This window comes from Geotrypetes seraphini, chromosome 2 (assembly GCF_902459505.1).
Source record: "Geotrypetes seraphini chromosome 2, aGeoSer1.1, whole genome shotgun sequence".
In the NCBI taxonomy this organism is placed as follows: Eukaryota; Metazoa; Chordata; class Amphibia; order Gymnophiona; family Dermophiidae; genus Geotrypetes; species Geotrypetes seraphini.
Window position 1 is genome coordinate 227,958,242 of NC_047085.1, and position 26,757 is coordinate 227,984,998.

At 44.4% G+C, this 26,757-nt stretch overlaps 1 protein-coding gene across 1 annotated transcript in view; it reads left to right on the plus strand.

Moving 5' to 3' along the window:
• The first annotated feature begins 203 nt into the window (after positions 1-203).
• The window catches only part of SHISA8 (shisa family member 8), an 83,795-nt gene continuing 57,241 nt past the window's right edge, over positions 204-26,757 (plus strand). The window contains exon 1 of the mRNA XM_033932823.1: positions 204-841. Coding sequence (XP_033788714.1) covers positions 204-841 — 638 coding nt within the window. The remainder of the gene's footprint in view (positions 842-26,757) is intronic.

Here is a 26,757-nt window from a genome sequence, read left to right on the forward strand (position 1 = left end):
GAGGATAGGGGAATGCTCACATCTTTTCTCTTTTCTTACCATTCTTCTGTCCTGTCTGTACCTAGTTTTTTGGGAAGCAATTTTGGAGGACAGGCTATTTTGAAGAGGAGGACAGTGTGAGATTTCTGCCTGTGCTTTATTTCACTTTCTCCAGAGAAGGAAGAAGAACTCTGTAGCTTTGACAGAGTCCTCGGGTGATAGCTATGATCACAGACAGAAGCACTGGAACAACACACGAGGCTGTCCCGGCACTCAAAAGTGTCCCTGTGAAACGAGAATTTCTCATGGCTGGCAGAACTGTCTTTCCAACTGTAAGGATCTGCATTGTTGGGCTCTGTTGGCTGATGCTGTGGCATCCAGGACAGGTTTTGGCCAAGGCCCCCACCCCCAAATACCCTGGGCTAGAAGGACCACTGGAACCTAACCAGGGAAGCCAAGGATCCACCAGCAAGGACATTGCAGGCAATTTACCAACAGAAGTCACACTGGTTGAGGACCGTTGCCGGGGCTACTATGATGTTATGGGCCAGTGGGATCCACCCTTCAACTGCAATGCGAGCAGTTACTTGTACTGCTGTGGTACCTGTGGGTACCGCTTCTGCTGCCAGTTCAAACACAAACGCCTGGATCAGAGCACGTGCTCCAACTATGACACCCCAAACTGGGCAAGCACGGGCAAGCCACCAGCTCGGATGGATGAATCCCCTGAGGACTCCACCAAGGACAAGACAAACATGATTGTTTACATCATCTGTGGTGTGGTGGCGGTGATGGTCGTGGTGGGAATTTTCACCAAACTGGTGCTGGAGAAGACGCAGAGACCCCATACTGAGATGACCAGGTAGGGATTGTATTTTGGGCTTATATAGCAGGAAACTAGTGTCTCCCTCTAGTTGATATCTTCATTAGTGTTTTAATACCTTCCAACCCCACCCCCTACAGCCACCCAATTATCTCCCTGCATTCTGAACCTATCACTTCTGCAGTGCCTCCCTCCCAGCCAGCAGAAACATGACATGTCTGTTGTATTCCTCCCAAGAGGGCTGGCCCATCCATCAAGCGGGACTAGGCAGTTGTCTGGGGCAGCAGCTTTGGGGATGGAGGTACTAAACAACAGTTAGAGTCTAAGCAAAATAGTAGGTCAAGGAAGCAAAACAAAGAGTGTAGGCAGTTTTCAAACAGCTCATTTATCCAGATTATTCTAGGAAAGATGGAGCCTAAAGGTTAATGGGTGTGAAGGTTTGTCTGGAGCATCTAATACCCTTGCACTGAGTTTCTGCAAAAAGATAAGGCTGGTGTTTACAGTTGTACAGTGGAAAGAAAGAGGATTCTGCTGATCTCTGTAAAGTACCAGGCTCTAGTAGATTCTCTACAGTTCTCTGGTTGGAGCAGCAGGTGGCACTGAAGGGGTAATGACAGGGGCACTGGTTGGAGCTCCATGATGGTATGAACTAGAGCACTGTTCTTCAACCACCGGTCCACAGAAATTTGCTGCTGGTCCACAGGGCCGGCAAGTGCATAAGGCCCGAAACAGTGTTCTTCAACCACCGGTCCATGGTGTGATCGATGTGGCCTTATCTTCGGGCCAGCTCCCTGTTCCTCACTGCCACATTGCACAAAGCCGCGGGCTCCTACGCCTGAACCGGAAGCCTTCTCTCTGAGGTTGCAACGTCAGAGGGAAGGCTTCCAGATGAGGCACGGGACGTACGAGGAGCCGCTGTCCATGGCTTTGTTCACTGCACCAGTGAGGAAAGAGGAGCCGGTTCAAAGATAACACCGTGGGCGGCATAAAACGGCCAGGTGGGATCAGGCCAGAAGGTAAGGCACAGCATGGAGGGAGGGAGACAAAGGTAGGGGAAATTATTTTATTTTTTAATTTAGTGATTGAATTGTGTCAATTTTGAGAATTTACATCTACTGTCTGTGTTTTGCACTATTCAGGAAGAAATGCATTTGTTTCTTTTTCTCTGGGGTTGTACTGCATGCAGAGTCTTCCATCTTAGGGTTTGTTTTTATATATTAGTACTTTTAGTTTTTGGTCCCGTATTTGCCTAGGGGTTATCTGTGTTCTGGTAGGAATGAATGTTGAGAAGCATGCAGTATGCTTTGTGTAGTTTACAATCAAACAATTTTTTTTATTGATGCAAGAAACAAATATAATCACCAATGCAAATTTAGGAATATAGCTTTGTGTAGTTTAATTTTGTGGTTAACCATTATGTGTTAATAAGATTATATTTTGTGTGTATATATGAAAAATGAATGGAAAAAATTGTGTTATAATTAGTACTATTATGGGTCTAGGGTGGAGATTGGGCGGGGTCTGGCCCAGTGTTCTTCAACCGCCGGTCCGTGGACCGTTGCAAGTCCACAAAATAATTATTTTATTTCCGCCAGTCCATAGGTGTAAAAAGGTTGAAGAACACTGAACTAGAGAATGACACGGGGACAAATTTGTCTCCGTCCCCGCAGGAACTCAATTTCCCTGTCCCGTCCCCGTGAGTTTTGTCACTGTCACTGTCTCAGTCATAAGAACATAAGAACTGCCTCTGCTGGGTCAGACCTGAGGTCCATCGTGCCCAGCAGTCCGTTCACGCGGTGGCCCAACAGGTCCAGGACCTGCGCAGTAATCTTCTATCTATACCCCTCTATCCCCTTTTCCAGTAGGAATTTGTCTAATCCTTTCTTGAACCCCAGTACTGTACTCTGCCCAATTACGTCCTCTGGAAGCGCATTCCAGGTGTCCACCACACGTTGGGTAAAAAAGAACTTCCTAGTATTTGTTTTGAATCTGTCTCCTATCAACTTTTCTGAGTGCCCTCTTGTTCTTTTATTTTTCAAAAGTTTGAAGAATCTGTCCCTCTCTACTCTCTCTATGCCCTTCATGATCTTATAAGTCTCTATCATATCCCCTCTAAGTCTTCTCTTCTCCAGGGAAAATAGACCCAGCTTCTCCAATCTCTCCTCATATGACAGGTTTTCCATACCTTTTATCAGACGTGTCGCTCTCCTCTGGACCCTCTGGACTATCGCCATATCCTTCTTAAGGTACGGCGACCAATATTGGACGCAGTACTCCAAATGCGGGCGCACCATCGCCCGAAACAACGGCAGGATAACTTCTTTCGTTCTGGCTGTAATACCCTTTTTGATTATACCAAGCATTCTATTCGCTCTCTTAGCGGCCGCTGCACACTGTGCCGTCGGTTTCATTGTCATGTCCACCAATACCCCCAAGTCCCTTTCCTGGGTACTCTTATTCAATAATATCCCTCCCATTGTATAGTTGTACCTCGAGTTTCTGCTCCCCACATGTAATACCTTACATTTCTCAACGTTAAACTTCATCTTCCATCTCGTCGCCCATTCTTCTAGTTTGTTCAAGTCCCTTTGCAATTCTTCGCATTCCTCTGTAGTCTGAGCTCCATTAAATAGTTTAGTGTCGTCCACAAAGTTTATTATCTCGCACTTCGTCCCTGTTTCTAGAACATTTATGAAGATATTAAATAGCAGCGGCCCGAGCACCGAGCCCTGCGGGACACCACTCGTGACCCACCCCATTCCTGTAATCTCTGCCTTAACTGCACGAGCCTCAAACACTTATGATTCTAAAGTGTTTGAGGCTTGGGCAGATGAGGATGGAGCTTGTAGGAATGGGGCAGGGACAGGAAAATAACTCACGGGGACGGGACGCTAAAATGAGCTCCCATGGGGACGTGAAAAAATTTGTTCCCGTGACATTCTCTAGTTTGAACTAAAGTCTGCAAGAATTCAGCACTAACTCCTGGGGGACGTTTTGAATGTAAACAGGACAGCCAGGGATGTGTTTTCCTCTACGGTACTTCACATAATACTAATCATAATTTTGTGATTGTTCAGGCTTGTATAAACAATTGCAGTATACACAGAATAATAGGTACCCTACTGGTTGGTGTTGTGACAGTGCTTCAGCATTGAAATAATACCATGCCAGTGTATACCCAGTGCAAGCAGCTAATGTTTATTAAAAGCAGCAGTGGCAGGGCTGGGAAAATGAAAACTCAAAACTGCTAACCTTTGTTACAGTTATTAGACATTTATTGTAAAGCTTGGTGATAAAATGTGGGGAAGAGGCAGGAGCTTGTCGACCCAGGATAGCAGAGAATCAAAAACCTCTCAGAATAAGAAGTGATGTTCTAGGAGAGCTCAGGTATCTACAGTATAACCGGATGCTGGGATCTATCCTCAGCAGTGGAACCTGGACAATCGGGACAAATTGAATGTTCCAGTTGTTTTATCTGTTCTCATCTACAGTGATGCTAAGAAGCCTATTGATTAAACCTGTGTTTGTACTAATGTATGCCTTAATGCAGTTCTCGATATCCCAGGCGCCAGGTTGCCATGGCACCTAGGTATATTTTCCCAGTGCCTGGGATTCTGTGCCCTCGGGAGGGGTTTATTTTCTTTTCTGTTCTGTTGGTGTCGCTAAACAGTTCAGCCCTAATTCTGTAAATGGTCCACGCAGAACTTAACATTTTTTAATTGGCTTAAATGACGCGATAATTGAAAATGCCATTAAAAGGGGAAAGGGAATGGGGACTCGTTTACCGCCCTTTTGTTGCTTTGGCATTTCAAAGCTGACATTCAAAGCAGGATTAAGGGACTTGCCTAGGGTCACAAGTAGAGAATGACACGGGGACAAATTTTTCCCCGTCCCCGCGGGAATTCATTTTCCCGTCCCGTCCCGGAGAGTTCTTTTCCTGTCCCTGCCCCATTCCTGCAATTTCTGGCCTCATCTGCACAAGCCTCACGGCTTGTGCGGTTAAGGCAGAGTTTACAGGAATGGGACAGGGACGACGACAAAACTTGTGAGGACGGGGAAATTGAGTTCCTGCGGGGAGGGGGACATATTTGTCCCCGTGTCATTCTCTAGTCACAAGGAGCATCACTGGGATTGTATCTCACAACTTCTGGGTGCAGAGGCAGCAGCTCAACCTGTGAGCCACAGCCAATTAAAAATAAAAAAATTATTAAGTTCTGTGCGGAAATCAGCCCAGTGCCTACAAGAGAAATAAGCATGGTTAGGGGCGGAGTTTGGGCGTGGAAAGCATTAGGCACTGGTGTTTTAGGCCAGGAAAAGCCTGGCCTATTATACAGGCACCTAAGTTGGAGACACCTACCGGCTCCTAACTCAATTTAGGTTCCAGTAGATGTAATTTTATAAACGACGCCTAAATTTGATTAGGGCACAACAAAGGAATCGTGAGGATAAGATGTCGAAAATTCAGCCACGGGTGTAAAGTTGTGGACACCAGATATTTTCCTGCTCGCTTCTAAATTTGACCTATATTGAATGCTCTGTTTATGTGATAGAACTACCAGCCGTTGAGACTCTTGACAAAGGCATAGAAGCCGAAATACTGTTAGTGTCGAGTCTTCAGGTCCTCATTAGAGAATGACACGGTGACAAAATTCATCACCTTTCCCGTCCCCGCGGATAACCATAGTAAACCATCTTCATGTCATTCTTTAAGGAGAGAGGGAAGAATCAGAGTATGAATGGCCACAACCACTGACCCGCAAGCTTTGCTTTGAAGAATGCTGGTGTAGAAGGACTGAGGTTGAGATAGACACTAAAGAATGACAGTCTCTGGTATCCAGAGCAGATACTGTGATGTCATAATGCCTCATTCCACCAGTGCCTAAGAGCCAATCACATCAGTGATGTCACAATGGCTTCATTATCCTTGGCTCACATAAGAATCAGAGTATGAATGGCCTTAACCACTGACCCTCAAGCTTTGCTTTGAAGAATGCTGGTGTAGAAGGACTGAGGCTGAAATAGACACTAAAAAATGACATGGGATTATTTCCCGCGGTTATCCGCGGGGAAGGGAACGGTGATGAATTTTGTCACCGTGTCATTCTCTAGTCCTCGTAGTGCTACTATCAATAAAGTGAACTTTGAACTTTACACCCATGGCTGAATTATTGACATCTCATCCTCACGACTCCTTTGTTATGCCTTGATTGTCTCGTCATTGAGGCCTCCATTGGCTCTCTTTTTGGTGCCTAATTTGATTGACATGCGGTAGACACCATTTCCTTAAGCACCTACCAATTTAGGCACTGTTTCTAGAATCAGACCCTTCTTGTAGAAGTCTTGTGCTACTCCGGCAGCCCCAGATCTCACAAGATTCGAGACCACGAGCAGCTCTGAAATTTCTGGGTTCAGACTTGAGCTAAGTCTCATGCTGAGCAGAGCAAGAACTCTTTCAATAACAGCGCATCAGGTACATTAGATAGAGTGGGAGCCCGCCGGGACAGTTAGGGAATAATGCTCAAGTACCTGAATAATTTGTAATCCACATAGACTTGTTGGATATGCGGAATATAAAAGCAAAAACAATAGCCCCAATAGCCCGGCCATGGCATGCAGGGACAGCGAAGGAAGAAACGCGCATTAGAACCAGAAGAGAAAAGGAGGGAGAAAAGAAAAGGTGAGTGAAGGAAAAGAAATCAGCGAAGGATGAACGTGGGAAATGAAATGTGAAAGAGTAGGAGGAAAAACAGAAAAAAGTAAAGCATAAAAAGGAGAGACAATGGAGTGGAAAAATCACACAAGGCAGGGAAAGAGTAAAAACCCTGCTCTTCCTGGAACCTGCCCACTGAAGAGAAGGACTAAGAAGGTTGAGATTATGGTAGATTACTGAAGAGGACAGTGGGGGTGAAAGGAATGGACATGAAACAGGAGGACTGAGAAGAGGGTGGGGGTGAAGGAGGGGACAGGGTGGGAGAAATAGAGGAATGTGCAGATGGATTTAATATAATAATAATAACAGTTTATATACCGCAATACTGTTAAGTTCTATGCGGTTTACAATAGATTAAGCGAGGTACAAATTGATTGAATTTAAGAGGGGGGAAGAGGAGAGTTAATAGGACTGGAAATGCGTTGTTGAGGAGAAAGAGATTAATAGGACAGAGGAATCACTATGGAGGAGAAAGAAGATGAGTGGGTCAGTTGTCTAGATACTTTAGGAACAGTTGAGTTTTTAGAAGTTTTCTGAATTCCTCATAAGTAGTGGGCGAAAGCAGTTGATCTAGGTCTTTACCCCACAACGCTGCTGGATGGGAAAGAAGGTGTTCATGGTGTTTTTTTCAGTTTACAACCTCTAACAATCAAAGCAGTTTACACTTACTATATGCAAGTAGTTTCTCTGTCTCTAGCAGGCTCACAATTGAAGCTCTTGTACCTGGGGCAGTAGAGAATTAAGTGACTTAGCCAAAGTCACAAGGAGCTACAATGGGAATCAACTCCTTTTGGTACGCAGAAAGAGGCCTCGAATAGTGTCAACTCCTGAAATTGTTGACCATGTCTATGACCTGATTTTGGCAGATCGGTGAATATCAGCTAAAACAATTGCTGAGACACCACAGATATCCAGGGAACATGGGTGTATAATCCACGAGCAGCTAGGTATGCAGAAGCTGTAAGCCAAGTGGGTGTCCAAATGTTTGAATGCTGGTGAGAAATGTTGTCAAGTGGATACTTCCAAGTTGATTTTGGAGCATTTTCAGTGAGCTGGTGCCAACATTTTGGAATGACTAGGTACTGTTGATGAAACATGGTTACACCACTATGAGCCTGAGACAAAACAACAGTCTATGCAATGGCGGCACTCAGGTTGTCCAAGGCCAAGGAAATTCAAGACCCAAAAGTCAGCAGGAAAGATCTTGGTCACAGTGTTTTGGGATCAGGAAGGTGACTGACTATCTATCTTCCAAGGGACCAAAGAGTTAATGCGAATACTACTGTAACTTGCTGTACTGATTAAAGGAGGTATTGAAAGAAAAAAAGGAGAGGGAAGCTGCAGAAAGGAGTTTTCTTTTTGTAAGACAATGCACCTGCTCACAATGCTGGCACAATGACGGATGTTTTGATGCAGTTGGGATTTCAGTGCATAGACCATCCATCCTACTCACCAGATTTTGCTTCATCTGACTATTTTCTGTTTCCCAACCCTAAAAAGAGTTTGAAAGGGCGACAATTTTTCAGTGATTCTGAGGTGATTACAGTAGCGGAACAGTATGTCAGTGACCAGACATCAGAGTATTTTGGGGAAGGGTTACATAAACTTCAGACATGATGTTCTAAGCATGGTGAACTTAGGGGTGGAATATGTAGAATAAGTTGTAAGTTTCATGGCTCCACGTCATTCCCTTCTTGGTTGATCTGAGAACTTTTCAGCACCCCTCGTAAACTGAGGAGTCATGGAGGGGCATAATCAAAAGAAACGTCTAAGTCCGTTTGGGCCTAAGTCGCCTAAAGTTGGACATGGGAAAAGGTCCATTTTTGAAAAATACGTCCAACATTTTTTTTTATTTTAATCGTCCAATTGTACGTCCAACCGTCTGATCGTCCAGACCGCTAAGTTGTCCATCTTTATACCCCATTTTCATCCAAAAATTTGTCCAAGTCAAAAACGCCTAGAAAAAGACCTTTTGGACGTGAGCAGGGTCACCAAAGTGATGGACTGGACACCTAAACATTGCGCCAGAGTAGTGGGGTACTTTACAGGGCACTGCTGTGAACTTCACAAAAAGGGTGCCACATACACATCTCACCACAACAACATTATGTCATGGTGAGCCCCCCAAAACACCCCCCAGAACCGACTAGACCCACCTGTGTACCACCCCAATAGTCCTTGTGGTTGCAAGTGCCACTTATATGGCAGTATAAAAGGGTTTGGGGTTTTTTTTTGGGGGTGCACATGCTTCACCATGAATGCAGTGATTAGAGTGGCTTATGGGTCTGGGTCCTTCTCTCCATGGTTCACTAACCCACCCCCAAGACCACTTAAGCCACCTCTGTGCAGTTCTACTAGGCTTTCCTATGCAAGGCTGCCAGGTGCTGATGTTCTGGAGGCAGATATGTAAAGTTGTTATTACTATTTTTATGGGGGTGGGGAGAGTCAGTGATCACTGGGGCAGTGTATGGGGGTCTGTACTTTGTGTCTGCAGTTCTTATCTGGTCACCTAGTTTTAGATGGCCTAAGTCATAACGTCCAAGTTCCGTCTAGGCAGTGTTGTAAAATTTTCAGTTATACATGTAGTATGACTATGTTTAGGATGGCCCACGTCTTGCCCAAATCCCACCCTCAACACTCCTCCTGAAGCGCTCCTGAAGCGCTCTGGGCGTACTGCAGCACTGTGAAGGCCTAAGTCGTTTTTAAATATATCTAAAACCCAATTCGATTATTGGCACTTGGACAACTTGTATTACTAATCATCTAAGTGCCGATTTAGGCCGGTTTTTAGATGTATTTCTGTTTCGATTATGAGCCCCTTAGTGTATAATATCTTAGAAAGGGTTAGGTCTGCTGGTTCTCAATTGACAGGGATGCCATGAAGGAGTGGAAGAGTGAGGTACTGCTAAGTCATGAGATAGCAGAGGTATGGACATGCTAAGGCAGTGGGAAAAACAAGAATACGAATAAAGAGTATCTGCAGTATTAGGATCTTGGCTACATCCAAATTTAAGTATAACAAAGTTTTTTAAAAATTGTGATAATGTGGTGACACTGAAGAGAGACATGCACATGTCCACAGAAAAGAGCAAGACAGCACAGGAGTCCCTAAGTATGCTCAAGAGATCTCAAAGTCTGACTTCTCTGAGCTAGGGCATTTCAGAGACTGGAGAGTGGCTGCTGCTGCTGCTGCTGCTGCTATCACCTGCGAGATCTACAGAGAAAGACCAACTACTTTCAGGCTGCACTTGCTATTATACTGGCAATGTCACTTGCTGTTATATGGCTTAAGGGTTTTTCTTGTTGGAAGCTGTCCTACCCATTTTTAAACCCTGTTAAGCTAACTGCTTTTTTCTACATTTTCTGGAAGCGAATTCCAGAGTTTAATTACATGTTGAGCGGTTTTAAATGTACTATTTAGTAACTTCATTGTATACCTCTCCCGCCCTTTCTCCAATGTATACATATTGAGGTCTCCATATACTTTACAACAAAGACCAGGAAGCATTTTAGTATTTTTATTTATTCATTATTTATTTATTAGGATTTATCTACCGCCTTTTTAAAGTTCACTCAAGGTAGTGTACTACAGCAAGAATAAGTCAAACATAAGCAATAGTAGACAATTATAGTAGTAAAAAAAAAATATTCAGAATACAATACATGGAGGAGCATTTTTAATAGGATGTCTAAGTCCAACTTTGGGCACCTAACTCTAATGGTGCATAATAGAGAATGACATGGGGTACCCTACGCCACAGGATCTATCTCCATTCCTATCCTGTCCCCATAAGTTCTGACCCTGTTCCTGCCCCATACCTACAAGTTCTGTCTTCATTTGCACAAACCTCAAACAGTTAAAGGACAGAGCAGGGACAGGCAGGAACAGGGACAGAAATCATGGGGACAGGAATGGGGATGGAGATAGATCCCACAGGGATAACACCATGTCATTCTCTAGTGTGTAACTGAAAAGGGGTTGTGTTGACAAAGCTGGAAGAATGGATGAAAAAGATTGGCAACTGGATGGATGAAAATGGGTTAATGTTGAACCTGCAAAAAACAGAAGTGATGGGTAAAATTGTCTGTTCTATCATGTATAAGAGTGTTGGGTGTCTGTTTGGATAGCCATCTAACAATGCAACAACACATTTTGCTTGTTGTTAAGGGAGATTTTATGCAGAGGATTAGAGAATGACACGGGGACAAATTTGTCCCCATCGCCGCAGGAACTCAATTTCCACATCCCTGCGAGTTTTGTTGCTGTCCCCATCCCTGCCCCATTCCTGTGAGCTCTGTCTAATCCGCATAAGCCTCGAATACATGATTTTAAAGTGTTTGATGCTTGTGCAGATGAGGACAGAGCTTGAAGGAATGGGGCAGGGACAGGAAAAGAACTCACCAGGATGGGAAAATGAGTTCCCGTGGGAACGGGGAAAAATTTGTCCCCATGTCATTTTCTACAAAAGAGGATACTTTCAAGAGTAAAGCCAATGCTGTCTGCAGTAGATTCTTAAATAGTAATAAGTCTTGTTATTGCTAAATTGGATTTTGGTAATGCGTTGTTATGGGACATGGCTAAATTCAAAATACATGCTTTACAAGTGATGCAGAATACAGCTGCTTGGATGATCACTGGAACTTTCCTCTTTCAACATATAGTAGAACGCCAATCATCCAGACTAACCTCGACAGAGAGCAGTCCGGACAGAAAAACAATGAAACAAGGGGGGGGAGGGAGGGAGAGAGAGAGTTGGTGGGCAGTGGGATGGAGGGAGGGATTTTACAGGGGCTTACCCATACCTCTAGTTTGGGGGGCAGTGGTAGACTGTGTGTGGTGACTAACACATTCCTCCTCTTTCCTTCACTCTCCCTTTGCAGATGGTCATGCATTGTTTTCTCTCTCTTACTTTCTAAGGTCTGTTGTCTCTCTCTTTTCCCTCTTCCTCTGTCACTTTCCCCTGCAGTTCTCCGACATCAGCTTTTTCAAGGCAACCTTTCTTTTTTACACAACTCTGCAGTCAAGAGGTGAAGCTGCCTTGAAAGAGTTAATGCTGGAGAACTGCGGCAGCAGCATGTGGAGGAGGGGAAAGTAAAAGAGACACTGGACCATGGGGAGGAGGGAATGGAGAGAGACTGCATAGTTTGTGGAGTGGGGGAAATGCTGAACAGCATGTGCATTGCTACTGGGGGAGCCTGAGCCAAGAATTGGGAGTGGAGGTTGGGCCCTCATAGCTCTCCCCCCCCCCCCCCCATCAAGGGAAAACAATGGCAGAGATGTTGGACCCAGGGGAGGCAGGCAGGCCCTGGGAGGGGAAGATGCTGGATCGAAGGGCAGTTGTGAAGAACACAAAATATGTTGGAGCAGGGGATGAGAAGGAGAAATGTTGAATGGGGCGGATGGGAGAGATGCTGGATCATAGGACAAGAGAAGGGAAGAAGATCAGGAAAGTGAGCGAGATCAATGTTGGACTATGAGGGGGAGGATAGAAAGGAGTTCACCTTCCTGTTGCTGGACATGTTCACTGCATTGGTGGAAAAATTGGCTTTTCAAGGTGAGATGATGGACCATGGGAGGGAGGGACAGAAAGATGGCGGAGGAAAAAGGACAGGGAGATTTCAGACCATGTGGGGGAGAGGGACAGGAGATAAGAATGGAAGGAGGGGATATACTGGAAATTGTGGAATGGGAGAAACTGAGGGGGTGGAGAGGAGGATAGTAAGTACAGAGGTAGAAATGTAATGAGGAGTATGTAGATGAAAGGTAGAAGGGAATAGGAGGGAGAGGAATGCGTGAGATGGGAAATGGGAGAGCTAGAGTAGTGGTTCCCAAACCTGTCCTGGAGGACCCCCAGGCCAGTCGGGTTTTCAAGATAGCCCTAATGAATATGCATGACAGAGATTTGCATAAAATGGAGATGCCAGGAATGCAGATCTGCTCCATGCATATTCATTAGGGCTATCTTGAAAACCCAACTGGCCTGGGGGTCCTCCAGGACAGGTTTGGGAACCACTGAGCTAGAGCATGAGAAAGGAAAATGGAAAAGTTGGTAAATAGCTGAAAAGTAAAAAGGACAAGGATGAAATCTGAGTGGACAGAGAGGCAGGAAAGTAAAAAAGGGAAGAAAGAGCTGAAAAGGAAAGATCAGTACAGTATATCAAAGACAGGAGTAGTGAGAGAATGAAACAAGACAGGAGAGAGGGGAAATGACATGTGTAGCATATGGAAAGCAACCACTGGAAAGGGAAATATCATAAGATACAGGAAAGCAGAAGAGCCAAAGTGGGACCAACATGATGGAAAAATAAAATGCTCAGACAAAAAAGGTAGAAAAAAATGTTTTATTTTAAATATGTAACCTGGATTATGTTAGTTTGGGGATATGTACATCACAGATATTTGTATTGTGTTCAGTGGTTTACCAGACAGCTAATGAGGGGTGAGGGTTGGAGGTGGGCAGTGGTTCTGAGCCTAGAGTAGGTGGGCCCTAAAATTTCTTCCCACCATGCCCCATGCCTCTTGCCCAAATGCAAATTATAAATACCTAAGTTATTGGGCTTCCCAAAGCCCTGCCAGCTGAAGACTTCTTCCTCCAGTCCAGCGGCCAAAACTGTTCAAGCTTTGCAGCTGGTGGCTGGTCAGGGATGCTTCTGCTAGCTACAGAGCTTGGAGATTTCTGGCTGCCAGACCAGAGGAGGTAGCCTTCAACTGGCAGGGTTTTGGGATCTTCACCAGCCACCACAAGGGAGTTGGCTAAGTTTGGTGGGCCTGGGCCCCCTGTGTGTTCAGTACAAAAAGTTCAGTGCATTTCTGTTCTGTTTTTAAGAACATAAGAAGTTGCCTCCGCTGAGTCAGACCAGAGGTCCATCCTGCCCAGTGGTCCGCTCCCGCGGCGGCCCCTCAGGCCTAATTACCTGAACAGTGTCCCTGACTAATTTTGTAACTGCCTCTAATCCTATCCCTATTTCCTACCTCAACTCCTATCTGTACCCCTCAATCCCTTTGTCCTCCAGGTACCTGTCCAGACCTTCTTTGAATCCCTGTAGCGTGCTTCTGCTTATCACATCCTCCGGTAGCGCGTTCCATGTATCCACCACCCTCTGGGTGAAAAAGAACTTCCTGGCGTTTGTTCTAAACCTTTCCCCTTTCAATTTCTCTGAATGTCCCCTTGTATTTGTGGTTCCCCATAATTTGAAAAATCTGTCCCTGTCTACTCTTTCTATGCCCTTCATGATCTTGAAGGTTTCTATCATGTCTCCTCTAAGCCTCCGCTTCTTCAGTCTGTCAGTATATGAGAGGTCTTCCATACCCTTTATTAGCTTAGTTGCTCTTCTCTGGACTCTCTCAAGTACCGCCATGTCCTTCTTGAGGTACGGCGACCAGTACTGAACACAGTACTCCAGGTGCGGGCGCACCATTGCACGATACAGTGACAGGATGACTTCCTTCGTCCTGGTCGTGATACCCTTCTTAATGATACCCAACATTCTGTTTGCCTTCCTTAAGGCTGTGGCGCACTGCGCCGACGCCTTCAATGATGTGTCTACCATCACTCCCAGGTCTCTTTCAAGGTTACTCACCCCTAGCGGTGATCCCCCCATTTTGTAAGTGAACATCGGGTTCTTTTTCCCTACATGCATGACCTTGCATTTCCCTATGTTGAAGCTCATTTGCCACTTTTTGGCCCATTCTTCCAGCGCTGTCAGATCTTTTGGGAGATTTATGCAATCCTCCTTGTTTTCAACCCTGCTGTATAGTTTGGTGTCATCCGCAAATTTAATAACCTCACATTTGGTTCCTGCCTCCAGGTCGTTAATAAATATATTGAACAGGAGCAAATGAATATATTGAAAAGTGGCAAATGAGCACCGACCCCTGCGGAACTCCGCTCGTGACCCATTGCCAGTCTGAGTAATGGCCCTTTATTCCAACCCTCTGTTTCCTGTCCGCCAGCCAGTTTTTGATCCATCAGTGGACCACCCCTTGCACCCCGTGGTTCCATAACTTCCTTAGCAGTCTTTCATGTGGTACCTTGTCAAAGGCTTTTTGGAAGTCAAGGTAAATGATGCCTATTGATTCCCCTTTATCCACCTGGCTGTTTACCCCCTCAAAGAAATATAATAAGTTAGTGAGGCATGACCTGCCCTTGCAGAAGCCATGCTGGCTCGGCTTTAGCTGCCCAGTGTTTTCGATGTGTTCCCAGACGCTGTCTTTAATCAGCGCTTCCATCATCTTTCCCGGGACCGAGGTCAAGCTCACCGGCCTGTAGTTTCCTGGGTCTCCCCTTGAGCCTTTCTTGAAGATGGGCGTGACATTTCCTATTTTCCAGTCTTCCGGAATCTCTCCAGTTTTTAAGGATAGGTTGCATATATGTCTAAGTGGCTCAGCTATTTCGTTCCTTAGTTCCTTGAGTACCCTTGGGTGAATGCCATACGGACCTGGCGATTTGTCGCTCTTTAGCCTGTCTATCAGCCTGAGGACATCCACTTTGCTCACCTTTAGTTGGACCAGATTTTCATCCTGATCTCCTTTTACGATCTCCTCGGGTTCCGGAATGTTGGTTGTGTCCTCCCTCGTGAAAACTGAAGTGAAGAACTCATTTAGCCTGTCAGCTATCTCCTTTTCTTCTTTTACCACTCCCTTTCTGTCTCCATCATCCAAGGGTCTCACTTCCTCCCTACCTGGTTGCTTCCCCTTGACGTACCTGAAGAATGATTTGAAGTTTGTTGCTTCCCCCGCCAGTCTCTCTTCATAATCTCTTTTTGCTTTCCTAACCACTCGGTGACACTCCTTTTGGTGTTTTTTGTGCTCCTTTTGGTTGACCTCTGATTTGTCCTTTTTCCATTTTTTGAATGATGCCTTCTTGTCACTTATCGCCTTTTTCACTGCATTTTATAGTTCTCTAGCGTTGTAATACTGCTGAGTTTAATTTCTTGAGGTTCCCAGTTCAATTTCTTGTTCTGTATTTGGCAAAGGTCTGTGTTTTGTATATAAAAATGTCATTTAAAGTTGTTTTATGTGAGGTTGTAATGGGAGGTGGAGATATTGGGGGGAGGGTGCAGGGCCCCTTTCTTAATTTCTGCCCTGTGCCCCAGTATGTCTAAAGCTGGCCCTGTATACGAGACATCTTACTATCATATATTCTCAATCGTTATTTGAAGATATCTCAATACAAAAAATATTCACAGAGTCCAGTGAAGAATTCACCCAATAGATGAGTTCTTAATGAGGTCCGAAAGGGGTATCAGACAGCCTAACAAACAGATATGTTTGAAAGGAAATACTCTTCATTTGCCCCACGGTACCTCCTCCTCCATATTAATTCTATTTTTTCTGCTTTTTTTCTTTTATACTTTTTATCAATAGTTACTATCGCTTGTAGTCATTTCTAGTGTAAAGTCTTATTGTTTCATACAGTTATTCATTCTGGATACTTAGCTTTCAGCCTTGAAAGACATTCCCCTGAACGCCAACGCGTTTCGAATTCTTTGTCAAGGCGACATGGGGAAAGCTATTGTTGTGAACATACATAACATACCGCCGCACCGGCGGTATTGTTGTCCTTTGATAAGTTGTGCGGCGGTATGTTATGTATGTTCACAACAATAGCTTTCCCCATGTCGCCTTGACAAAGAATTCGAAACGCGTTGGCGTTCAGGGGAATGTCTTTCAAGGCTGAAAGCTAAGTATCCAGAATGAATAACTGTATGAAACAATAAGACTTTACACTAGAAATGACTACAAGCGATAGTAACTATTGATAAAAAGTATAAAAGAAAAAAAGCAGAAAAAGTAGAATTAATATGGAGGAGGAGGTACCGTGGGGCAAATGAAGAGTATTTCCTTTCAAACATATCTGTTTGTTAGGCTGTCTGATACCCCTTTCGGACCTCATTAAGAACTCATCTATTGGGTGAATTCTTCACTGGACTCTGTGAATATTACCTGTATACGAGATACATTATTAAAAAAAACATGGATGACAACAATTTCTGCAGCTGATCCACGATTATAGAATGTTCTGTCGAAAACTGCATAAATCTCTGAAAACTCATTTGTTTGTTAGAACATTCCTGTAGATTTGAATATTTGTAAGAAATGTATGTCTGTGATAATAATAATAATAACTTTATTCTCTTATATCGCCATAACCAAAAGCTCTAGGCGATTTATACTAAAAAGAGCTGGGCAATCAGTAAAATACAATAATACAGTAAGAAATACAATTATTTGTAAAATAGAATTTCAATAATAAAACTCACTAAGTATTAAACTTATCGAACAAAGTGGTCTTAATTAATTTCCAAAAACTGCAATAGGATAACATAGTATGCTGAATTCATTTACCTAACCAAGATTGTTGCCTACCAGCTTGAAATGCTAGGGTCCTATCTAAGAAGGTCTTATATCTACACCCATTAATTTTTGGATAAGCAAATAAATAGAAGTTTCTAGTTTCTCTTGATGGTCTATGCAACACAAAATGAGGAAAAAGGTAAGCTGGAGACAATCCCGACATCAACTTAAAGCAGATACAGGAAAATTTGAATAATACTCTTGCCTCCAAAGGCAGCCAATGAAGTAAACGATAATATGGTTATTCTTTTTTAAACTAAAAATCAATCGAACAGCTGTATTCTGAATTATCCTTAATTTCCTTAGAATTTTTTTGAGTACTCCTAAATAGATGATGTTACAATAGTCTAAAATAGATAAAATTAATGCCTGCACCAATCGTCTGAACGATAAAGGATCAAAATATTTTTTTTATGGTTCTTAATTTCCACAATGTAAAAAAGCATTTTTGTATCACTAAGTTCGTGTGTTCTGCTAGTGTTAAATGTTGATCTAGTGTGGCTCCCAGAATTTTGATAGATTTAATAATCGGATAGTCATGACCATTAAGATGAAGCAATGAGTTTATTATTTTGTCATTGGGACTAGCCAAGAAAAGTTTGTTTTTTTCCGTATTGAGTTTCAGTTTGAAATTAATTGTCTACTGTTCTATCTGAGTCATAATAGAAGATATCTGATTTAAAATTTAGAGGGATTAAAATAGAAATGTCATCTGCGTATATATAAAATTTTACATTTAAACTCTGTAATAAATGTCCTAAAGGGGAAATGTAGATGATGAATAAGGTAGGCAATAGCGGAGAACCTTGGGGCACACCAGATGGGTTGCTCCATGAATAAGAATAGTTACCGTCACAAATCACTTGATAAGATCTTTTCTTCAGAAAACCTTGAAACCAGTTTCAGACCCTTGCTGAAAGTCCTATTGTGTAATGACGTAGTAATAATTGGATTTATGTATGTAAATGCTGCAATCAGCTTAGGTTATAAGTGGAATACAAATGTTTTAAATAAATAAATAAATGTCAGGGGTATTCCAAAAATTATGCACATTGTTACAAAATGCTGCCTTAGCATGCTTAACTTGTGTGCTGACTAAATCACACTATACAGCTACAGCTTACTGTATAGATCTCAGGTCTTTGTGCTGAAAGCAAGGACTCCTCTGAGTTGTATTTGCTACTGTAAGAAGTTCCTATTCATCTAACTCCTAATTCTGTAATCTTGGTGTCACCAGCTGAATTGATTGAACAGTTTCTTTAATAATGAAGCAAAAACAAACTTACAATTAGATAGATTCAATGCAGTTTGAGCCTGTCACATATCTTCTTACTCTACTAACGTATCAAAGTTAAGCTGGGACTGTCCACCTTGTGGAATGACACCGTTCTTCAGACTTAGAAATAAACCTAAGCTGTGTTAGATCGTTAGAAATAAAGGGTAGAAAAACCTGGTGGGAGAATAATGCTACACTCAGGTTCTCCAAGGATTCAAGACAAAGTTAGACAAGTTCCTGCTGATCAAGAACGTGCGCTGGTAGGGCTAGTCTCAGTTAGGGTGCTGGTCTTGGACCAGAGGGCCGTCGCATGAGCGGACTGCTGGGCATGATGGACCACTGGTCTGACCCAGTAGTGGCAATTCTTATGTTCATCTAGCCATGTGCTCTGCAATATGGCCACTGCTCTCTTCCAGATTGGAGAAGTAGGAGGCGAGCTTATGCTCTGTGGAAGCAGCCTAGCTCTCAGGGAAAGCAAAGCTCCCTGGGAATTTAAGTCCACAGAGCACACATTACTTACACATCTATTACAAACACTTAACTTGGTCTTATACAAGAAACTGAGCAAATGCCCACATAACATGGGTACAGAACAACTTGGCAAAGCTTGTAGAATGGTCTGAAATTTGGCAGCTAGAATTTAATGCTAAGAAATGCAAGATCATGCATTTAGGTTGCAAAAACCCGAGGGAGCAGTGCAGTTTAGGGGGTGAAGAACTTATGAACACAACAGAAGAGCGGGACTTGAGTTTGATTGTATGTGATGATCTTAACGTGGCCAAAGAGGTTGAAAAGGTGACGGTGAAAGCTGGAAGGATGCTAGGGTGCATAGGGAGAAGTATGACCAGTAGGTAAAAGGAGGTATTGATGCCCCTGTATAAGATTTTGCTGATACTTTATTTAGAATATTGTGTACAATTCTGGAGGCCCCACCTTCAAAAAGATATAAAAAGGAACGAGTCGGTTCAGAGGAAGGCTACTAAAATGGAGTGTGGTCTTCGTCATAAAGCATATGGGGACAGACTTAAATATCTCAATCTGTATACTTTGAAGGAAAGGCAGGAGAAGGGAAATATGATAGAGTACGTTTAAATACCTACGTGATGTAAATGCGCATGAGTCGAGTCTCTTTCATTTGAAAGGAAGCTCTGGAATGAGAGGGCATAGGATGAAGTTAAAAGGTGATAGGCTCAGGAGTAATCTAAGGAAATACTGTTTTACAGAGAGGGTAGTAGATGCGTGGAACAGTTTCCCAGAAGAGGTGGTGGAGACAGAGACTGTGTCTGAATTAAAAAAAGTGTGGGATAAGCATGTGGGATCTCTTAGAGAGAGGAAGAGATAATGATTACTGCGGATGGGCAGACTGGATGGGCCATTTGGCCTTTAACTGCCATCATGTTTCTATGTTTCTATCTCTCTTCCTCTTTCATCCACAGCCTGCAGCTCACTCCCTCCTGCCTACACAGCTGTGTGCTGCAATGACTGGGGATTTCCCCTCTCACTGCATCTTGGGATGCAGTGGGAGGGGCCAAAGGCCCTGATTGGCTCAACTCACCCCATGGTCTAGCTTCTCCTTCCCTTCCCCCATGACCTGGGATCTCTCTCCTCTCTTCTTCTTCCATCTCTCTCTCTCTCCCTCCATGTTCTAGCAGCTCCTTTCCCTCCCTCCTTCCTTTCCTGATGATTTGGCATCTCAGTCTCCTTCCCTCCCCCATACCCCGTCATTTCTCTCCTCTCTTCTTCACTTCCATCTCCCCCTCCATGCTTTGGTATCTTCTCTCTCTCCCTTCCTCCCTCCTTTCTCCCTAATCTGGCATTTCTGTCTCCTTCCCTTCCCTCCCCTCATTACCTGGCATCTGTTCCTCTCCCTCCATTGCCTGGCTTCTCCTTCCCTTCCTTCCTTTCTCTTCATTCTTTTTTTCCCCAATGTCTGGCTTTTCTCTTTTGTCTCCTCTCCCTCTCCCCAATCAGGTGCAGCATTTCTTTCCCTATCCCCTCTCTCTCTTTGTTACCCTCCAGTCTGCAACGCAACCTTCACAATTAACTGCTCTTGGCATTGAGCCTTCCTCTCTGCTGATTCCCGTCTACTTCCTGCTTCTGCAAAGGCAGGACCTGGTACAGAGGAAGGCCCTAAGCCACACCAACAGCTGTGAATTGGGAACACTGCTGCTGCCCGGAAGAGTTCATTGAAGCACCCGGAGTGAACATCCCCCCCCCTCCTGGTATGCCACTGGTCACTATCCCACTTATGGGGGGAACGCCACTATCTACAACACACACATCAGAGCCGCTATCCATAATAAATGCCCCCACCCCCTGTGTCACTAACCTCCAAATACCCGTTGCTGCAGCTGCCATAGCAAATTTGCTAACCTCCATGCACTCCCCCAGAGCCACTGACCTCCTTACACCCATAGATTCTGCTGCGGCTGATCCACTGTATTTTGAACCGGGTGGAGCCTTGAGCATCTGTGCATGCTCAAGGTCTGCCGGCTCCCGCCCCCTCCAAGATTCTCAGAAAAGGCGGGAGCCAGAAGACCTTGAGCATGCACAGATGCTCAAGGCCCTGCCCGGTTCAACATACAGCGGATTGGCGGCAGCACAATACATGAGTGTATGGAGGTCAGTGGCTCTGGGAGGTACATGGAGGTCAGCAAATCTGTGGCGGTGGCACCAACAGTTATATGGGGATCAGTGACTAGGGGGTGGGGGCATGTATGTGGATAGCAGTCCCGGGGACAGTGCGTGCATTGTGGATAGCGGCTTGGAGAGGAGGACACCCCTATAGTTCAACAGGAAGAAGGACTGCTGTACCAAGTGGTCAGGTGGTAACTCAAATATAACCCAAGACCCCCCCCATTTTTGCACCATTTTACTGACCAAAAAATCTTGGTTTACATTTGAAAATAATGGTATATATTTTCATGTTGTACAATTTTCTTTTAATTTTTAATATGTTTCCTTCTTGCTTAAAAGATATTAATTAATTTAAACATTATATTAACCCCCTCTTCTACAAAGCCGCGCTCTCGACTGCCGCGTGGCAATAGCCCCAAAGCCCTTTAAACCTCTATGGGCTTCAGGGCCATTACCATGCGGCAGCCGCTAGCGCAGAGGGGGTAAAATATCCTGATTTTTTAAATGGGTGAGCAGAGTGTACATGGCACATGTTCTGTATCTCAAAAACTGGAACTGATAGGAGCAAACCGGTGCCATTTTTGGAATAAGCAGGTCAAATATACCCAGAAAAAGGTCTAACATTTGAGGCACCAAAATGAGCATTGGCCAGTGTTATAAGCTTCTGGGGGAGGGGAAAGCACATAAATGATGAGAATAGTTCCTAGGTACTGTAGTTGTGAATAAAGGTTCATGGTACCATAGCCCAACAAAAGCCAGCTCTGTAAATTCTTTGCTGTCAAATACCTGAGACAGACTCAAACTTCTATTCTGCAAGGGAGAAATGCAGGTTTCAAGGCTGTGCTAGTAGGGATCACTGCAGTCTCATTCTGCTTTTACAAAAACAAGGACATACATGATAAAATATTTTTGAAGCACAAAGCTACAGCAGTTTACATTCCATTCAAAACCCACAGCAGGAATTATTCAATACGATTTACTTCCTCTTACATATGATTAATAGTGAACAAAACTACCAGCCTCTGGAGGGCTATTATAAATAGTTAAAGAAATTACAGTAAATTGTTTACCTAGGGGCAGGTGCCCTGGAGCAGCTTCATCCAGAGGGGATCAAGCAACAGCACCCTCCCATGGTGACAGGCAGGCTCTGAACCTAGAAGGGTAAGCTGCCACAAGGAGGGAAAAAAGGCAGCAGAGAGACATTAAAATTACCTATGACAGAAAAAGAACATTCTCAAGTAACATTGCACTGGGTCACAGCAGAATGACCAAATGGAACAGGAAATGCTGAGGGATGCTTGGGGAATGGGCCCATGCACAAAAGCTTGTGAGCTGCAGGGAGATCAGAGAGAAGGACAGAGTCTGCAGGAAGCTTAGAGAAAGCTGCACATAATAGCAGCTCTATCATTAAGAACCCCAGAACTGTTATTGTGAGCTACAGGAGAGCAAAGAGATTAAGGCAACACAAGTTATTGGTGAGGAAATGGTTTGTATCTGCTGGGTGAGGGTTTCTATGTCAGCTCTGGAGTTTGTGTGTGTGTGAGTGCATATTCTTGAAATATTTCCTATAAACCTGTTTATGGGCTTTTGAGCTGTAATGAAAAGGCTGTGAAGGAGATTTCTAAATTAATTTTGAAGTTATATTTCAAAGGAAAATCGATAGGAACTTTTAAAGTGTGTTTCAGAATTTAAACTGGATTTGTGTGATTCCTGTTACTAAAAAGAGTATTAAATACTGGGAAATAGTTTAATCCCTTCACTGTGTAAGACCACTGATTCAACTCAGGGCTCCTTTTACTAAGCTGCGCTAGTGGTTTTAGTGCGTGCACTAGACGCTAACGACTCCATTGAGCTGGTGTTAGTATTTGGCACGTAGCGCGCACTAAAAACGCTAGCGCACCTTAGTAAAAGGAGCCCTCAGATTGCCTAACATTATTTAAAGCAAATATTTTCTATTTAATTTGATATTTAGCTGTTTTCTGTTGCAGTGTTGGAATGTATTCCTGCAGAATTTTCTGATTACTAATCTGCTCAATCCTCAACCACTATGCACAGTTAGTGAAATTTGGAGAATCTGAAACTATTTATTGAAAGCTATGGGACTCATAATCGAAACAAAAATAGGTCTAAAATCCCGCCCAAATCAGCACTTGGACAACCTTAAATACAATGCCAATAATCAAAACAGGTTTTAGATGTATCTAAAAACAGCTTTGGCCCAGAGCTGAAAGGGGTATTTTAGGAGGAGGATGGGATTTGGGGGGACATGGGCTGATCTAGACTTAGTCGGACTGCAAGTATAACTGAAAGTTTAACTAGACTGCCTAGATAGAATGTAATGTAATGTAATGTAATGTAATTTATTTCTTATATACCGCTACATCCGTTAGGTTCTAAGCGGTTTACAGAAAATATACATTAAGATTAGAAATAAGAAAGGTACTTGAAAAATTCCCTTACTGTCCCGAAGGCTCACAATCTAACTAAAGTACCTGGAGGGTAATAGAGAAGTGAAAAGTAGAGTTAGAGGAAAAATAAAAATAAAATAAACATTTTAACAAGACAGCATTGATCTAAATACTTTGGAAGGTAGAAGAGAGGAGAGAAAGGAATAGAAGCAGAAGGGGGAGCCGTTGAACAGTAGAATTCTGTATAGAACTTATATGTAGTGACTTGGGCGAACTAAAAACAGGTCTAAGTGCCCAGAAGGTATCCAAAGTGACCAGATAACCACTGCAGACACAAAGTACAGACCCCCACACACTCCACCAGTGATCACTGACCTCCCCCCCCCCCCCACTGCCATAAAAATCGGAATAACAACGTACATACCTGCCTCCAGAACATCAGCACCTGGCATAGGAAAGCCTAGTAGAGCTGCACAGAGGTGGCTTAAGTAGTCTGGGGGTGGGCTAGTGAACCATAGAGAGGAGGACCCAGGCCCATAAGTCACTCTAATCACTGCATTCATGGTAAAACATGTGCACCCACCAAAACCCCCTTAAAATCCAATTGTACTGTCATATAGGTGGCACCTGCAGCCATAAGGGCTATTGGGATGGTAGACAAGTGGGCCTAGTAAGTTTTGGGGGTGTTTTGGGGGCTCACTATGACCTATAAGGGAGTTGTGGTGAGATGTGAAGTTCGCAACAGTGCCCTCTAAGGTGCCCCACTACTCTGTTGCCATGTCTGAGTGTCCAGTCCATCACTTTGCTGACCCCTTCCATGACTAAAAGGTCTTATTCTAGACGTTTTTGACTTGGATGAATTTTTGGACGAGAATGGGGTACAAAGATAGACGACTTGGCAGTCTAGACGATCAAATGGCTGGACGTATAATTAGACGATTCTCGAAAAAATATATATTTTGGACGTATTTTTTGAGAATGGACTTTGGACATGTCCGTCTTTGGGCAACTAACAACTTAAGCCCAAAACGCCCCTCCACATGTTCATATGAGCACTGAAGATCTAAAACCTTAAGAGTGATCTATTGTCTTGCGATTCTAGGGAGTTCTATGGTGCAGAGCTGTTTCCAGTCAGTATTCTTGATATATAGCACTATCAGGCTCTGTGGGCTAGATGCACTAAAGTCAGAAGTGACGCCTCAGAGGAAAGGCCGGGCCTGGGCTGGCCACAAGCAACCTGTTTTGAAGCTGCCTTTTGCTTCAGGTAAGGAAGGGAGAGAGGGAGGGAGGGAGCAAGGGGGTTTGCGGCTCAGAACCGTTGCCTACTTCTGCCACTAAGGGACTTGAGGGTGAGAGGGAGGAAGGCTTTGCGGCTCAGAACCGTTGCCTACTTCTGCCACTAAGGGACTTGAGGGTGAGAGGGAGGAAGGCTTTGTGGCTCAGGACCATTGCCACGCTGGTGCTACAGGGCAGGATGGAAGGGGGTTCGTCTCCGAGCTGCTTGGGGGCTTGAGGGAAAGAGGGGGTATTTGTGGTTCAGGACTGCTGCTGCTTATAGTTCTTCAGGGCTCGAAGGAAGGGCGTTTGTAGCTCAGGGCCGCTGGTACTTTGGAGGACATATTTTATTTTCACAAGCAATTTTTTTGCCAGTTGGGTGAGAATCCCGGTTAATTGAGACTCTACTGTACATTACACCTAGTGCTCTCCCGCAATCCAGCCAGGGCCGGATTAAAGGATAGGCCTATGAGGCACGTGCCTTGGGCCCGACATTGTCAGGGAGGTCCCAGGGCCGGCATTATAGGAAGCAAACAGGGCAGCTGATCCAGGGGGCCCCGCGGTCTGAAGTGCTTTATTAAAAAGCTAAATTTTCCTTTTCAGAGGGGCCCAACATGGCACCGTTCTCACAAACTGCCGGCAGCTGCCCTGAAGCTTTCCCTCTCTGCAGCGATCTGCCCTGTCGGAAGCAGGAAGTTGCGGCAGAGAGAAAACTTCAGAGCAGCCGCCGGCAGCTTGTGAGAAATGCTGCCATGTCGGACCCTTCTGAAAATGAACCTCCCAGATGATGCTGCCCTCAAGTCTCGCGGCCGCCACGACTATGCTGTCTACTGCCGCTGCATCAGCTGATTCACGTGCCTCAAGTTTCGCGGCCACCTTGCTTTGCGACGCTGTGCTCCCGCCTTTCTCTGTCTTCGCCATCGCTGCTCGTGGTCACTCACCCTCCCGACTGCTGTCACCGCTTGGGTCCACCTCGTCCTTCTGGCTGCCTGTACCCTGATCCTCACAGCTGCCATCGCCGTTCAAGTCTGCCTGGTCCTCCCAGCTGCCTTGTTCTCCCGGCTGCCTGCACCTGAGGTAACTTGTTTGTTTCTATCAAGTATTTCCTTTGTGAACAGTTTTGGTTCATTTGTAGTTTGATTATCCTTATGTAAAAAATTTAGAAAACTAGCTTGAATAACAACAAAACAATTTTAACAGCATTTCCCTGGTTGTATGTGGCTCTGGTTTGTTTTTGCCCCCCTGCCTTTATTGGTTTTATTGATATGTATGTTTTCTATTTAATGTATTTTACCTACCATGTTGCCCCGAAAATAAAACAGTGTCTTATATTTACTTGGGGCCCAAAAAAGGCACTAGGTCTATCTCTCCCTTCCTCTCCTTCACCCCAATTCTTCTTTTTTCCTTTCTCTCCCCCACATGTGCAGCATCTTTCCTCCCCTCCTTCCCATCCCTCGTGCAGCAGAACCCTTGAGCACCCTCCAACCCCCGCTGCGCAGCCAAACCCCTACTGACCCTCCATCCTTCCCTCCCCACTGACCACGAACGAGCCCTACCTTCATGCGAAGCAGCGTCAGGCCAGCAGCACTCTGAACAGGCTGCTTAGCTTTGTCCGTCGGGGATTTCACTCAGTAATGCGGCAGAGTGAAATCCCCGACGGACAAGGCCAAGCAGCAACACTGCTTCACATGAAGGTAGGGCTCCCTCCATACTGGGTGAGGGTGTATCTGTGTTCTGTGTGTATGAAAGACATGGTTTTCTGTTAGCGTTGACTAGCCTTGTTTGGCGAAATGCATCGAGCATGGTTCATGGGAGCACCTTGAATAAACCTGATTTGAATCTCCTAATTGTCTGTCGATCTTCTTTTGTTTCATGTTGGATTCTTTGGACTGCTTGCCTTGTTGTTTTGTTCAAGTTAACATACATGGAGTGGAACTTACTAGAGGAGTTACAGATTTGGTTGTTTATACTAGAGAATGACACGGTGACAAAATTCATCACCGTCCCCGTCCCCGCGGATAACCGCGGGAAATAATCCCATGTCATTTTCTAGTGTCTATTTCAACCTCAGTCCTTCTACACCAGCATTCTTCAAAGCAAAGCTTGAGGGTCAGTGGTTGTGCCCATTCATACTCTGATTCTTCCCTCTCTCCTTAAAGAATGACATGAAGATGATTTCCCGCGGTTATCCGCGGGGACGGGAACGGTGATGGATTTTGTCACCATGTCATCCTCTAGTTTATACATACATATGGGTTGGTTGATGTGGAGTGAGGCAATTGAGAGGCGTTG